The sequence below is a fragment of the Podarcis filfolensis genome (assembly GCF_964270895.1).
Source record: "Podarcis filfolensis genome assembly, chromosome: 1".
Taxonomy (NCBI): domain Eukaryota; kingdom Metazoa; phylum Chordata; class Lepidosauria; order Squamata; family Lacertidae; genus Podarcis; species Podarcis filfolensis.
The window spans coordinates 74,884,050-74,897,779 of NC_139604.1; the positions used below are offsets into that span (position 1 = coordinate 74,884,050).

The 13,730-nt window shown below is 40.5% G+C and overlaps 1 protein-coding gene across 4 annotated transcripts in view; it reads right to left on the reverse strand.

The window, feature by feature from the left end:
• Positions 1-13,730, reverse strand: part of ANO3 (anoctamin 3) — a 238,764-nt gene that overhangs the window by 76,833 nt on the left and 148,201 nt on the right. The window contains exon 1 of one of the 4 annotated variants that reach the window (XM_083597853.1): positions 7,759-8,081. The exons of the other annotated variants lie outside the window; for them this stretch is intronic. Within the exon in view, the coding sequence (XP_083453979.1) occupies positions 7,759-7,857 (99 nt within the window). The 5' untranslated portion in view covers positions 7,858-8,081. Of the gene's footprint in view, positions 1-7,758; positions 8,082-13,730 lie in introns of those variants that run through there. 4 annotated transcript variants of the gene reach the window in all.

The window sequence follows — 13,730 nt, forward strand, 5'->3', positions numbered from 1 at the left end:
TAAACACTAGAAACACTAATATTAGTACTAGCTGCTGCTCGGGCTATGGGCACTGCAGTCCTAAGCATGTAAATTCCACTGGGAATTAATTCAGTGGGCCTTAACTCTTTGGCAAGTGTGCATAGAGCAGCCACCTCGATTTTACTTTTCCTGCCTACCCATTTTTAACTGTATAGTGGTGCCTCTGGTTGCGAACGGGATCCTTTCTGGAGCTCCGTTCGCAACCTGAAGAGAATGCAACCTGCATCTGTGCACGCGCGGGTCGCAATTCGCCGCTTCTGCGCATGCGTGTGATGTCATTTTGCGTGTCTGTGCATGTGCGAGCGGCAAAACCCAGAAGTAACCCTTTCCAGTACTTCTGGGTCACCGCAGGACACAACCTGAAAAGACGTAACCTGAACCGAACGTAACAAGAGGTACATGACATCTCTTGGCCTAAACACTGAAACAACTCTTTGGTTTCTAAAAACCATGCATCTAGAGGTGCTTGAAGAACACAGTTTGAAGAAGCTGAATGTTAGAAGATTTAGGACAGATGAAAGAAAGTACTTTATGCAGTGCAGAGCCAAATATTGGAGCTTGTTCCCCATGGAGGCAGTGATGGCCACCAACTTGGATGGTTGGTGGATTGGACAAATTCATGGAGGAGAGGGCTAGCAATTGCTACCAGACATGATGGCTGAGTTCTACCTCCGCAGTTGGAGACAGCAATGTTTCTGAATACCAGCTGCTGGAAACCATGAGAGAGAAGAGGGCTCTGGTGCTGATGTTCTGCTCCCTGGTTTCCCACAGGCATCTGGTTGGCCACTGTGAGAACAGAATGCTGGACTAGATAGGCCTGACCTAGCAGGCTATTCTTATGTTCTTAAGGTCTTTGTGAATTTCTGTACAAACTTGACTTGATCCACACCTTCCAGATGAATGTTGCAAATGAAAACATAGTTATTATTCAGATTAAAAAATCAAAAAACATGCATATTGAGCGGGAGTAAGTTTACATATGCACATTTTATAGAAAAACTACATCCAGAAATAATGTCTTTCAATTTCATGCATACTTTTTTCCCTTGCAGATTAATGTGAAAATACGCCCATACAGATTTAGTTGTGTTTGTCACACTCAGTTTTAGTGTTTATAGTTTATACTATTTTGGTACGTCACTTTGGGTCACTCCTGCTTCTGCTGCTACTACTAATAACAATAATGTTCACATGTTTCTAAGCTCTTCAGAAATATTCACTGCCCTTTGTATGAGGTATTAACAACAGCAAGTCACTGCAACTCTGTAGGGAAAATCAGTTTGGAATATCTCAAGGACAGGCAAGGACACTGATTCAGCACCCATCGTATACAGCTGCTGCTGATATAACTCCTATAAAGCTTTACTGCAAATTCAGTTGGCCTTTGCACAGTAAAACACCAGGGAACATCAGGCACTATAAGCACCACTAATAAATAAATCCTCTTTCTTAAAACAGTGTCTGGCCTATGAATAAAGGAGAAGGGGGTTAGTGGCTCTCTCTCTTTTGCTTCAAACTTCATTTATATATTTCATATTAACTGCAATGTTGATGATACTGAGGTATATTCTACCTTAGCAGTCTGAAGTGAACAGCAGATTAGGAATTCATTGCACTTTTAAAACAGATTGCTATCTTGTTTCTTGATACCAGTAAGCTTTTTAAATATATACCTATCAGTATAACATGCATCAGTAGCTAAGGATTGTATCCGTCCTCCATAAACAAAGAGTGCAGTCGAGCTGTTTAACAGCATACCCTCCACTGTTTCTCTGATGAAAATAGGAAATCCTATTCAACAACAACAATTTTCCTGTTTATACCCTGCTCATTTGACTGGGTTGGCCCAGCCACTCTGAGCGGCTTCCAATATATATAAAAACATAATAAAACATTAAACATTAAAAAACCTCCCTATATAGGGCTGCCTTCAGATGGCTTGACTCCACACCCTCCAACATTTCTCCAATGAAAACAAGGAGGTCTTACCATACCTTCCAACATTTCTCTGTTGAAAATAGGGACATCCTAAGGAAAGACGGGACATTCCAGGATCAAATCAGAAACTGGGATGGCTTCTGTAAATCTGGGACTGTCCCTGGAAAATTAGGACACTTTAAGGGACTGTAACAGTGAGTGTGGATGAAATATGGTAAAATTGTTTGTTTCACAAGTGGTGTACTCAGAGCTATGTTTTGGATTAGAGCAAGGCCAAAACTAAGCAAACAAGTGGGACTGCCACTAAAATGTTTATTGCTTATGGTGACAGCCAGTTATGCCATCTTGTATGATACTTCATTCATTATAGTTCATTATAGAAAGGTGATGTAATTGGGAATGGTACTATATTACCTGTATCAAGATCCACACTCAGGGAATGAGTTTGCTGTTAGCATATAGGATGCATCCTTAAATATGCATCAGTTGTAACTCTAAGGCTAGTCAGTGGTTCTTGTCCCCTGCTTTTCCTCATCTCCATCTTAGGGTTCCACTTTTCAGTTGTACTCCAACTGAACTACATCATATGGAACAATAAAATTTATTGAGCAATGTGGTGCATCAGTCCCCCCAAGGCTCCCATTAATAGCTAGCAATAAAAATAGTCATAATCTAAATGGAAAAGTATTCAAATGAGTTCAGTGAGAGGGATTTAAAAACAAGCCTAAATCTATGACTGCCATTTTAAACACACTAATTAGGATGTGAACCAGAAGCATCACATCCAGTGGGGCAGACCCACTGTGTTAGCTTCCCAGCAGCAAGGTTGGTACCACTTACTGGGAAGCAGAGGAGCAAGGCAATGAAGAGGTTGGCAAAGTGTGGCCACACCAGTGAGTGTAGCAGATTGGCCTGTAAAGTTTAAGCTTCATTTATTTGCCCAGAGATACGAATCAGTATGTGATTCTTAAAGTAGCCTCATTTTCAGTGGTATCGTTCTCAAACGCTGACCATTGAATTGTTGGGTGGTAGAGGTATACTAAATTAAGTCATGCGATGGTTTTGTAAGTCACATTTATGTAAAGTGGTACCTTGGGTTACAGACGCTTCAGGTTACAGATGCTTCAGGTTACAGACTCCGCTAACCCAGAAATAGTACCTCGGGTTAAGAACAGAAATCGTGCTCCGGTGGCACAGCAGCAGCAGAAGGCCCCATTAGCTAAAGTGGTGCTTCAGGTTAAGAACAGTTTCAGGTTAAGAACGGACCTCCGGAACGAATTAAGTACTTAACCCGAGGTACCACTGTACTGCATAGTATCTTTGTAGATCTCTTTAGTCCCTCCGATGCATTGTAGGGCGTTTCTCTGCAGTACAGTAAATTTTAATTTGATTGTATAATATACACTATTCCTGCAGCCCAGTTATTCCTGGCTGTTAGTTGAGGGTGAGATATTGTATGGCTGATGCTGAATCTAGGTAGCACAAGTGTTACATTTAGGGGAAAGCAATGTATTTAGTCATTGGGAAAGGCCTTTATTTGGCTTCCAAAATGTCAACACTGCAGAACACTTGCTAACAAAAGGAATTGAATATAGTAAAATGTACACACCACCTGAACTAGCATGACATTTGCAGAATTCCTATTCTTTTTGTAAGAGGTAAGAGCAATGTCATTGCTGTTATAAAAATCAATCCTTTTTTGTTCCACACTCCTGATTGAACATTAATCCTAATAGAAAAGTTACATCCATTGCATAGTAAAAGAATGAAAGAAAAAATGACCAATATATCAAAGGTCCACTTTGTAGATAAGATTCCTACAGCTTTGATATGCCTTTGGCTCTTTATTGATCAAGTGGACTTTCTTGGATATGCTTCATGTCAGATAGGAGGGGAAAATAGCAAGTGGCAGGGTGGTTGCAGCATTAGAAGACCTACCGATATGTTGCTGAGGTTCTCTTTATTATAACATATTGATCAAAATACCAGCATTCCTGTTATATGTGATAATGAACTCAATAACAGAATCTGCAACTGGTGTTCACAGATAGCCTTTTAGCCTGTACTACCATGTAATCAAATACAACATTAAATCCATTTTCCTGCTATATTTTAGCTATGCTAAGACATCAGTGGTTGGACAGCAGCCAGGTGTGTAATTTGTAAGTTTCATGCAAGGCACTAATTTGAAACAAAGGACGGACAGATATTGCCACCTGGGCGATTAATCAAAGTCTCTACAAACTGACTTCAGGCTTTGCACTGCTGTCTGCAGTGTCCCAGACTGAAGGCGATATTCTAAATCATGCTTAATTTCTAAATCCCTAGGTACAGGACCTTCTGACCTAACTAATCCCGAGTTGCTGAAAACAAATGTGTGGCATACTGCTTGTCATGGCTCAGCAATGAGATGAATAAATATGTTAATCTTTGGTAGATTATCAATTTGGGAGGAAAATCATAGAGAGCATGGTGTCAAAAGAGTTGTTTAGGAATATGTTTGCCTGTCATGCTTCAGGATCTGATCCTGTGTTTTGTGAGTGTTTTCTGCAGAACATTGGATGATTGGTGAATTGATTTGGTACTAAGGAAACCTCTGCAGCCTCTAGCTCAGTAGTTCTCAAACTTTTATCTGGGCCACACTTTCAAAATAAAAAATTGCTTATGCTGCATCAAATTTATTATTTATAAATACATTGAAAAACAACTAGGATAGTCCTCAGTATCACTTTATACTCCTGCTTTCATTTTGAAAAGATATCTATCCATATTCTACAAATAAATATGTTTATACCATACTATGACATTTAAATGTTTCTTGAATCTTCCCACCAAACTTGCTATTTTCTCCTGCCACGCCAGAGAAAGAGACAGATAGATATAGATACATTCTGCCCATATTCTCTTCATTCTCATTACTTTACTTGTTTCAGGGGCTGAGCATTTCTGCTTTATGATGCTGATTGCAGTTTTTTATTCAGTCCACGGGTCATTTAGAACTAGGAGACTGGCAAGTAGTGAATTTTCTAATCTATTCTTTGCACACTATCCTAATGATAGTAAACTATGCCATTTTACTAATAATAAAATGGACTGTGAATCTTGGAAACACATGAGCACGGGCTGAACAAAGATCAGCCTCAAAACCATGTACTATTTATCTTTGAACTTAGTCTCGGAATGGTCCATATTCTGATTATGACAAGACCATGACACAATATTCCACACATTTATCTCAATATTTGGTATACTTACAAGGCAAATACCTAACATACTGCAAATCTAAAAGTGTTGCTATGTAATTGGTAAGGGCATGCATCAGCTCTGGGTAAGCTGGAGTGATTTGGGAAAGGTCCTCATATTCCTAAGTCAGATTGCACCATTAATAAGGTGTATTTAGTCAGATCAGGTGCTCTTTAACCTTCTGAAAAGCTCAGTGGTCTTCCCTGTTCAAAAAGTGCACAAAAAATGCACAAAAAATTGTATCCCCCCGCCCCCCCTAGAAACAAAATGAAGCTGACTGGGAAAATTCCCAGACTTAATAGATGAGGGAGTTTTTTTGTCTTGATAGACAGGTCTAGCTTTTATCCACAGTGAATTATTTTCCCAGAGTAAACAATCCCCAGACACAGTGGGTGAGGGACTAAAAACTGTTTTTCATTTAATCTATACCTTCTACTATTTTCTCTATTGTATCCCTCCAAATCCACTGAGAGAGCAGAAGCCCACCCCCTGTCAATGATCCTTTGGGTAACAATTTGTGTGTGACATTTTCACCTCTCTTTCCCCATGCATGTCAATGGAGTGTCTCCAAAATCTGAATCTCCAAAATCTGTGGGAGGTGATGGAAGCCCACTACTGACCAAGAATCCTAAAGAGGTCCTTGGTGGAAAGTGACATATTCTGCACCCAAGTGTTTCTGGGGAAACCATGCTCTTCCCCCCAGAATCTAATTCGGTCATGAATAACTAGACTGGCTCTGAAACAGATTGGGCTGCTTCCAAAAGCTGCAGGTACAAGTCAGCACTTGGGGCTGGCGCACCTGCCTGGTAATTGACAAAGGTATGGGTCTACCAAATGTTGCGAATTTATCCTTTTGAGAAAGAGAGAAAAGAGATCAAGCCTCCTGCTGCAATTGTCACAGCTGTTGCACAACTATTGAGGGCAATGGAGCCAACTCCAGGCTAGTATTTTAAATTCTAATATCCAGACTATTGGCAACACGGTGCCTGACATATGTTGATGGACTACAACTCCCATCATCCCTGATCATTGGCCATGCTGGCTGGTATTGAAGGGGAGTTTTAGCCTATCATCATCTGCACAGCACCAAAGTGGCTGTATCAGTAACTTTAAAGTTCATCAAGTAATTGTAAAGCTCATCTTCTGCAGGACATTTGTAGGCACTGGATTCAAGGGGGTGACATACGTTTTACTTGAAGTCCTATAATAAAATACCATGCAGCTAGCCAGCTGATGATAACTTTATCTCTGCCTTTTCCCCCCTTTCACCTCTTTTGTGGCACCAAATCACAACGTGCTCTGCTGTTATCTTAAATTGCTTCCATAAGAACAGGCATTTTCAGCTGTAAATCTCAAATTCCCGGTTAATTCACAATTGACTTTGCTTCAGTAAGGCTTGTTACCTTGGAAATAGGATAATGCCTCATGCTAGTAGTATTAGTGTGAAGCTATGCTGGAAAATTCTGACAATAAGCAAAAAGCACAGAGGTCTTGAGTACCACACGTAGCAAGCAGAGCATAGCTATATGGTGGTACTATACTTTGTCAAGTGCTGGGTGCTGTTTTAGCATATGACACTGACAAAACAACTAGAAGCGACAAGATGGAACCATCTGTCTGCTTGTTAAGACTCACCATTATATATAAATCAATGCACATGTTCCGGGCTAGATTTTCAGCATATGATAAACTGTAGATGAAGTCCAAAATATGCTTGAACTGTGGTTTGAATAGAGGGGTTGTTTTTTTCTAGGTTAATGCCTGTTACCAAGTTCACTGGAACTGAGTGTAAGATTGTAATCTCCCACAGAGAAACATTTCTTTTATAATAAATATCCAGACAGCTTTATAAAATGCAGAGAAGGAAACATGATTGAAAACCTGACTCATTTGACTCAAATGAACAGACAACAATTCTATTATTTGTACCCCTTGACTGGGTTGCCCCAGCCACTCTGAGTGACTCCCAGCATATGTAAAAACTTCACCATCTTTACTTCAGTTACCACATTACTCCTTGTTTCAGACATTACCCTCTCCGTAATACAGTTGAGCTTTGCCTGGTCATTTGTAATGTTAACTGCTTCTCTTGTACTAGAAAACTATTTGACCCTGAGGATGCCTAAAAATGAATTGCAAACAAAAAATGATGGCTCACTGCATGATGAACAAACTTTGCATAATCTTGGGTAGGCAATGAGAAAAACAAGAAGCCGGCAAACCATTCAACACAACTCTGTGCTAGCAAACCAGTAACTCTTTTCTCAAATTACATAGGGTGCAGTCCTTCAGTTTCTCTGAAGTCAATGAGGACACCCACAGAGATTTTAAAGGAGCGAGATTGTAGTTACATTGACCCTTAAATTGCCAGTGTTAATACAGTTACTTAGACAATATTTCAGAGTTGTTTTTGATCAGACGTTTAAACAGAGAAGCAAATCATATTCAACAGAGAAGTTACTCAGCTGCCGAACAAGCAGCAGCTCAGATACTACATTTCCCTTTAACTGGGAATTATCTTGCCCTAGAACAGAAACACTAAATTATGTATGTTACCTTTTTGTCCATGCTTGAAAGTGAGAGAGCAGCATGTGAATGTAGAAGGTCTTCGTCAAGGTAGCCTTTTCCATGGAGCTGCTTCTCTGTAGCCTTCATAAAGCCAAAGATTTCAGAATGCTGGAGAGAGCCTCTCACTGCTACAACTTTATAGAACTGTTGCTGTCTCAACCTTCTTGGTAATGTGAAATTGCTCCAGCGGGATTCATAAAAAGAACCCCTTGGAGGTTTCTCAGATTTGAGCACATAGTTCTATTATACAATGAGTGTCCAAAGACAACCCATTATTATCTTAAGTCATCATGCCCCCAGGCTTTCCTCTGGTACGCTTGATTCACCACCTTGATATTCACTCACACATTACTTAATATTGGAAACAGAAAGGAGCTTGATTCAATAGTCCACACTGAGGCAACGTTCCCAGTGGTTTGTGTAGGAGTTTTGCTTTGTCAAAAAGAAAAAGGAAAAAAAAGAACCCTGCGTGACCGAACTCTAAATGCAATATTCACTCATCATCAGCACCAATATTTAAAGAACCACAAGGCTCAAAGCCTTTCTGCATAGATTTTGATATCCTTCCCTGAAACAGTGAACATTTCATTTTCCACAATGCCGTTTAAAGCCTTGTATCGGCTTCATAGTTACACGGCGATTTATAACTTGTCCACGGTACCTTAAACCCATTAGCATAGTCATTTGCTTCAACAAGATCTGTTTTATTTTAATAGGGTTCTTACTAACCATTCTGAAAGTAATTTGCTACTAATGTACTTTAATATGCTTTTGAATCAATTATTAAAGCAGTTTGATCTACTGATCATTTAAGCAATAGCTATAAAATATCCACACACAAAGCAAGAGAGAGAGAAAAAATAATATTGTCAAGCACTTTTAACTGTTCTCCTTAGGCTACTCTGTGCTCACTCTGCTTTGAAGGAAAGTTGAAAAGTGGAGAAATATGGGGAAAGGAACCTTTCTGAATGTGGGTAGTCTCATTTCTAGGACCACACTAGCTGAGATGCAAACCAAGTGTTCTCCCCATCCACAAAATAAAACCAAAGTCCTAAATGAAAGAACCCAGCTTAAGATAATTGTTAGTAGAAGATGGTGGCAGCTTTGTGGGCTTGGAATAGCATGACAGGGTACAGTAGTGCACAGGTTATAACACCCTATAAACAGATGTAGCAGGAGAGTTTTGCATGTTTCAAGCTCCTTATTTTGGTGATTATGAACTTATTTTGACTTCTTGCCACTTTCATAGAATCGAACCAGTAGGGATGATAGAATGGTTCAGGCACGTGTGGAAAAGCTGGGTCAGCTTACTGCTTTCAGAGTATACCAATGATTTCTTTCTGGGTTGGAGGAGGAGTCAACTTTCATACCCAGCTTGAAATGATTGATGCCTTTAATTGTGATTAGGAGAGGTGGCAGATTTGAATACAGTGCACCTGCAACTAATGCTCATGTTACATACGTGGATGGGGAAACATAAATAGATAAATGGAAAGAGGGAGAAACCAGACATTCCCTCTTTGAGACTGGACATCTCTATGCAACAGTGAGTGCCCCAACATCAACCCAGGCTCTGGCCACAGTTGTAGTGCTAAACTAGATGGCCACTGGTTAGTTATAGCAAGGGAATTATTTTGTTTCTGTGCTTTTTTTACATGAGAAGTCTATCATGTTAAAGCTAAACCTCAAAAACCAGATTTGGGCTTCTGAAGAAAGATGGACTATCACTAGGATGGCTAAATTCAGATACTCTGAAAATCGGGCCACTTAAAGCAGGAATCTCCAGCCCATCATGCCTCTGAATTTAGTCCCTGTTATCATAGTAGGCTAAATCCCCTTCCCTCTTGCCATTTCACCTCTGTCCTCCTCTTGCCATCTCACCTTTGTCAGGTAGCTTTCTTTGGCAGTCCAACCTCTTTCCATAGGAGGAACTGAAGATGCTACTTCAGCCAGTATGGAAGTGGGTCTGGTTGGCAAAACAAGAACAGAGTGCATAACCAGCCCACTCATTTATTTTAGTAAATTATTTTAATTGCTGAGGTTCAAATCTGGTGATGAGGGTCCCTGGTGATTTACCAGTGAAAAACAGACCATTAAAAAACCTGCACATTTTAAAAATTGCCTGGTTGTTTAAATAAAAATTCCTGATTAAATAACAAGTGATAAATACATGAAGAGCTGATGTCCCATATTCAGCTAGATCATCAACCAATGATAATGTCATTAACATAAATTTGCAAGTGAAAACTGTACAAGCCCACTGATAATTGCATTTCAAGGCTATGACAAAGGAACATATTCTAGCTATTCTGCTCAGAGAAACATGAGTCTTAGTAATTCAGCTCTAAAAGCAAACTGATTAACAACAGGGTTCAGGACGTGATCTGTTCCTACACTGGTTTGACTTTCCAAAAGCAAAACGTAGGAGTCTTTGAAGCTCAAATGAAACTATTTTGCTTCTGTTCCATTGATAGGATAACATGATATCAGTTTTTTTTGGCCAGCTAGCTGCTCTATTAAGTCTAGCATTATATCCATAAGTAGAAGTAAAAATACTGGTAGTAAACCACTTTGTTCATAGACATAAACACAAGTGGACAGACATGGACACAATACTCACATTCTGTCTTTATCTTGTCAAAGACAACTCTCTTTTTTATTTGAGCCTAGAAAGCACACCCCCTTCATTTGCAATATCTCCAGCACCCAAGTCTGTGACTCCCTGGTCACAAGAAACCCCATTCTGCTTTTCATACTCCAGAATTGCACACCTTCTCTCCCCCCTCCTTTGAGCTCTCCCACTCCCTTCTCTAAATTCATGAGGTGCTTGCTTGTATTTTCCTAGATCCTGGGATCATCATTCATTCTTCTGCATTCAGCCTAAGCTTGAATCTACCCTATGCTCTTCATAAGGCAACTATTAAGTATTTACACTTCCACATTTCTAATTTGTCCCTTTGTTTTTCTGCGAACTTTGCCTTTAAAGAGATTTTTTGTAGAAGAATCAACAAGCAAAAAGGAGTGCTCTGTTGTGGAGCCCATGCACTGCTATTCTTGGCTACTACCAACAAACAGTGGTTTTGGGGTAGATGTGGATGGGACAGATGAAGAGACCCTTCTGTCAGTTTGCATTTCTTGGTACAGAAAGTATTGATCTGATGTGCAGAGATCTTTCCTATTCTAATTAATTCAAGAGGGTTCTGGAAGCTTTTCTCTGTGAAGGAAACTGGTGCAAGCTGGAAATTTCTATCTGACACATAAGTTTCTGTAATGGTTCGAGGGGTTGCTCGTGCGTAAGCCGGTGCTTATCTCCCCGGCTGGGTGCAAACACCTGGCTGGGTTTCCAAAGTGAACCTTTTCTGTACGGACAGCCACTCACCCGTGGCTGACTCAATCGCTGGCAGAATCCGTCAGTGGGCGTCTTAAACTTCTTCCAGCAAAGAAGTTCTTTGACGCCTAGTCTCCTCCTACTCTCTCTGCGTGAAAGCCTTCTGCGCAAGGAGGGCGTAGGCAGCGGAGGACCCCTACTCTCCCCGCTGGTCCCAGGCAAGGAGTCATGGGACCGCCCCGCCGCTTCCCCCATCTGCCCCCCTTCTCCACTGGTGCTACGCTGATTCTCTTCCCCAGAAGATGGGCTGCTTCTCCCGATCCCTGGACGCTCTCTGGCATCCCTCTGGCTTTTGCTCTCTCCCTCCGGCACTGATGGCAGTTCCCTGACAGTTTCTATTCTAGAAACAAGCAGAAGGTTCCTGGTGTTTGGGTTATTCCTTCAGAGAAGCTGAGTACAGCTGGCTTAAACTGGTTCTGTTATCTCTTTCTGTCAAGGTCAAGCTGACTATAATAATAAAGCCAGAAGGAGCCTGGGCTTCACTTTCTATCTCTTTTTCCTTCTGGTGTGGTGTTCTGTATAAAGTATGCTTAGTGTTAAGGTTGTAGTCTTATTATAAGTTATTGTAAGTTAAAGTTAAGTCTGCTGCAACTGGATTTCTTATGAACAGTGCCAATCCTGAATGTATTTGATTTGTGACCATTATGCTCATTTGCCTTCAGTAGCAGTAAAGCTCTGCTGGATGAAATATTAATTGCCTCTGTTCTGTTTTTTTTTTTGGGGGGGGGGAATCCTGCAACGTGTTTAATTTTTTCTCTGCTAACTATACGTTGAATTCTGTTCTGGATCAATATGAGTAGAATTCACGACACTTTCCTGCCAAGTGTTGATCAATGAGGAAGGCATGCACAGTTTACACAACTGCTATGCAAGGCCAGAACAGAAACCCATAGAATTCTGTGCAAGCTGATGAAAGCAGCTTCTTTTGTCCCAGCTTGGTCACTGGAATACTGACAGTGGATATTGATAAAAGCACCACTATACATGGGCATTTTTAATGAATAAGTAGGGACCAGGGAGGAGTGTTTCTCTCTTGCCCCATCTCTACATTTCCCCTTCAAAGTCTAACCTGCAAGTATTCATTCAGGTGAAATTTCTGCACAACTCTTACATTCCTGAAGTGTTGTAACATACACACAAAACATGTTTTTCCCCCTAAACTATGACAAACCATCCAGCAGTAATTTATGATTGATAGGTCTTGGGAAAGCAATTTTCCAATTAGTTCAAGTGAGTAATTTAACAACTGTGGCAGATAAATGAGAAGTGCACATGAAGTTAAACTTGTGGCATCCATCAAGTCGTGCCATTTCACTTTGGGTTCAGGATTCTACTCCCCATATTAACATTATTTGTGGCTGCATTTTCAGATTGCATTTGGTGGTGATTGGTTTTCCATCAAAAGGCTTTCCCCTCCCTGTGGTTCTCCTCTTAACTGGTTCCTTCTTCCTGTAATCCAATTTCAGATGCTGAACAATTTTGCATTAAAGTCACTTAGCTGACGTGACGACTCATATCCCACTTAAACCAGTGGGTGTTGAAAGCATTCAAGGCACAGTGCGATAGTTAATTTGAACATCTAAAGAAATGAGCAAAGTGAGAATGGACGATTGGAACCAGCCTCAGGAGACTAATGGAGAAAAGTTACTCAGTCTGACTCAAAAGAATAAGAATAAGAGATGAATAAGGTAAGAGATGAAGAACTTAATAGTGGTAAGAAACTTTTCTTACCAACTTTTCATATACCACTGAAAGTAAAAGTTTAGTATTTCACATCAGAAAAATGTATAGTACTTTCTCTCCTCCTTTTAGAAATAGTAGGTGGTATTCAACTAACACATTCCATCAGCACAAGAATTTGAACTTGTTCACTCTAACTTCCCCTCTCCCTGTGTGTACCCTGCACTCTTCCCAAATCTGGTCCAGCGTGTTGAGGGAACCCCAGAACAGATTTAGGGGGTGTAAGGTGGTGGGGAGAGCTCCATTCACAAGCAGAAATCTTTGCACCTATGGGACACATTAGTTAGATATCATTGCACTATTTCCTTTCTTATAATACTCTAAAATGTTTAAATCACAATGTATGTTTTGGATTGAAATCCTGAACCAGAATATGCACAGCATAACCCTATTTGGCCAGTGTAACAAATCTAAACTGATCAAGAGAAGCTGCTTTTAAATTTCACAGAATTGCAAGGTTGGAAGGGACCTTGAGAGTCATCTAGTCCAACCACCTGCAATGCAGGAATCTCAACTAAAGCATCCATGACAGATGGTCCTCCAACTTCTGCTTAAAAACCTCCAGTTGAGAGTCAGTGAAGTATAGTAGCTAAGAGTGTCAGATGGATTTGGAAGCCCAGTCAAAATCTTACTTCAGCCCTTAGGCAAGTTTACAGGGCTGCCAAATGAAATTCTTCTGAGCATGGAAAAAAAAAGAGCACTCAGCCTTACCTTCTTGCTCTGCATATCTATCTCCTTGTTCACCACTTTGAGTTGCCCAGCTACACTGCTAAAATCAGCATGTTTTGGTGATAAGTAGGGGGAACTCTTCTTTCCTCTCCTTTTGCACCAC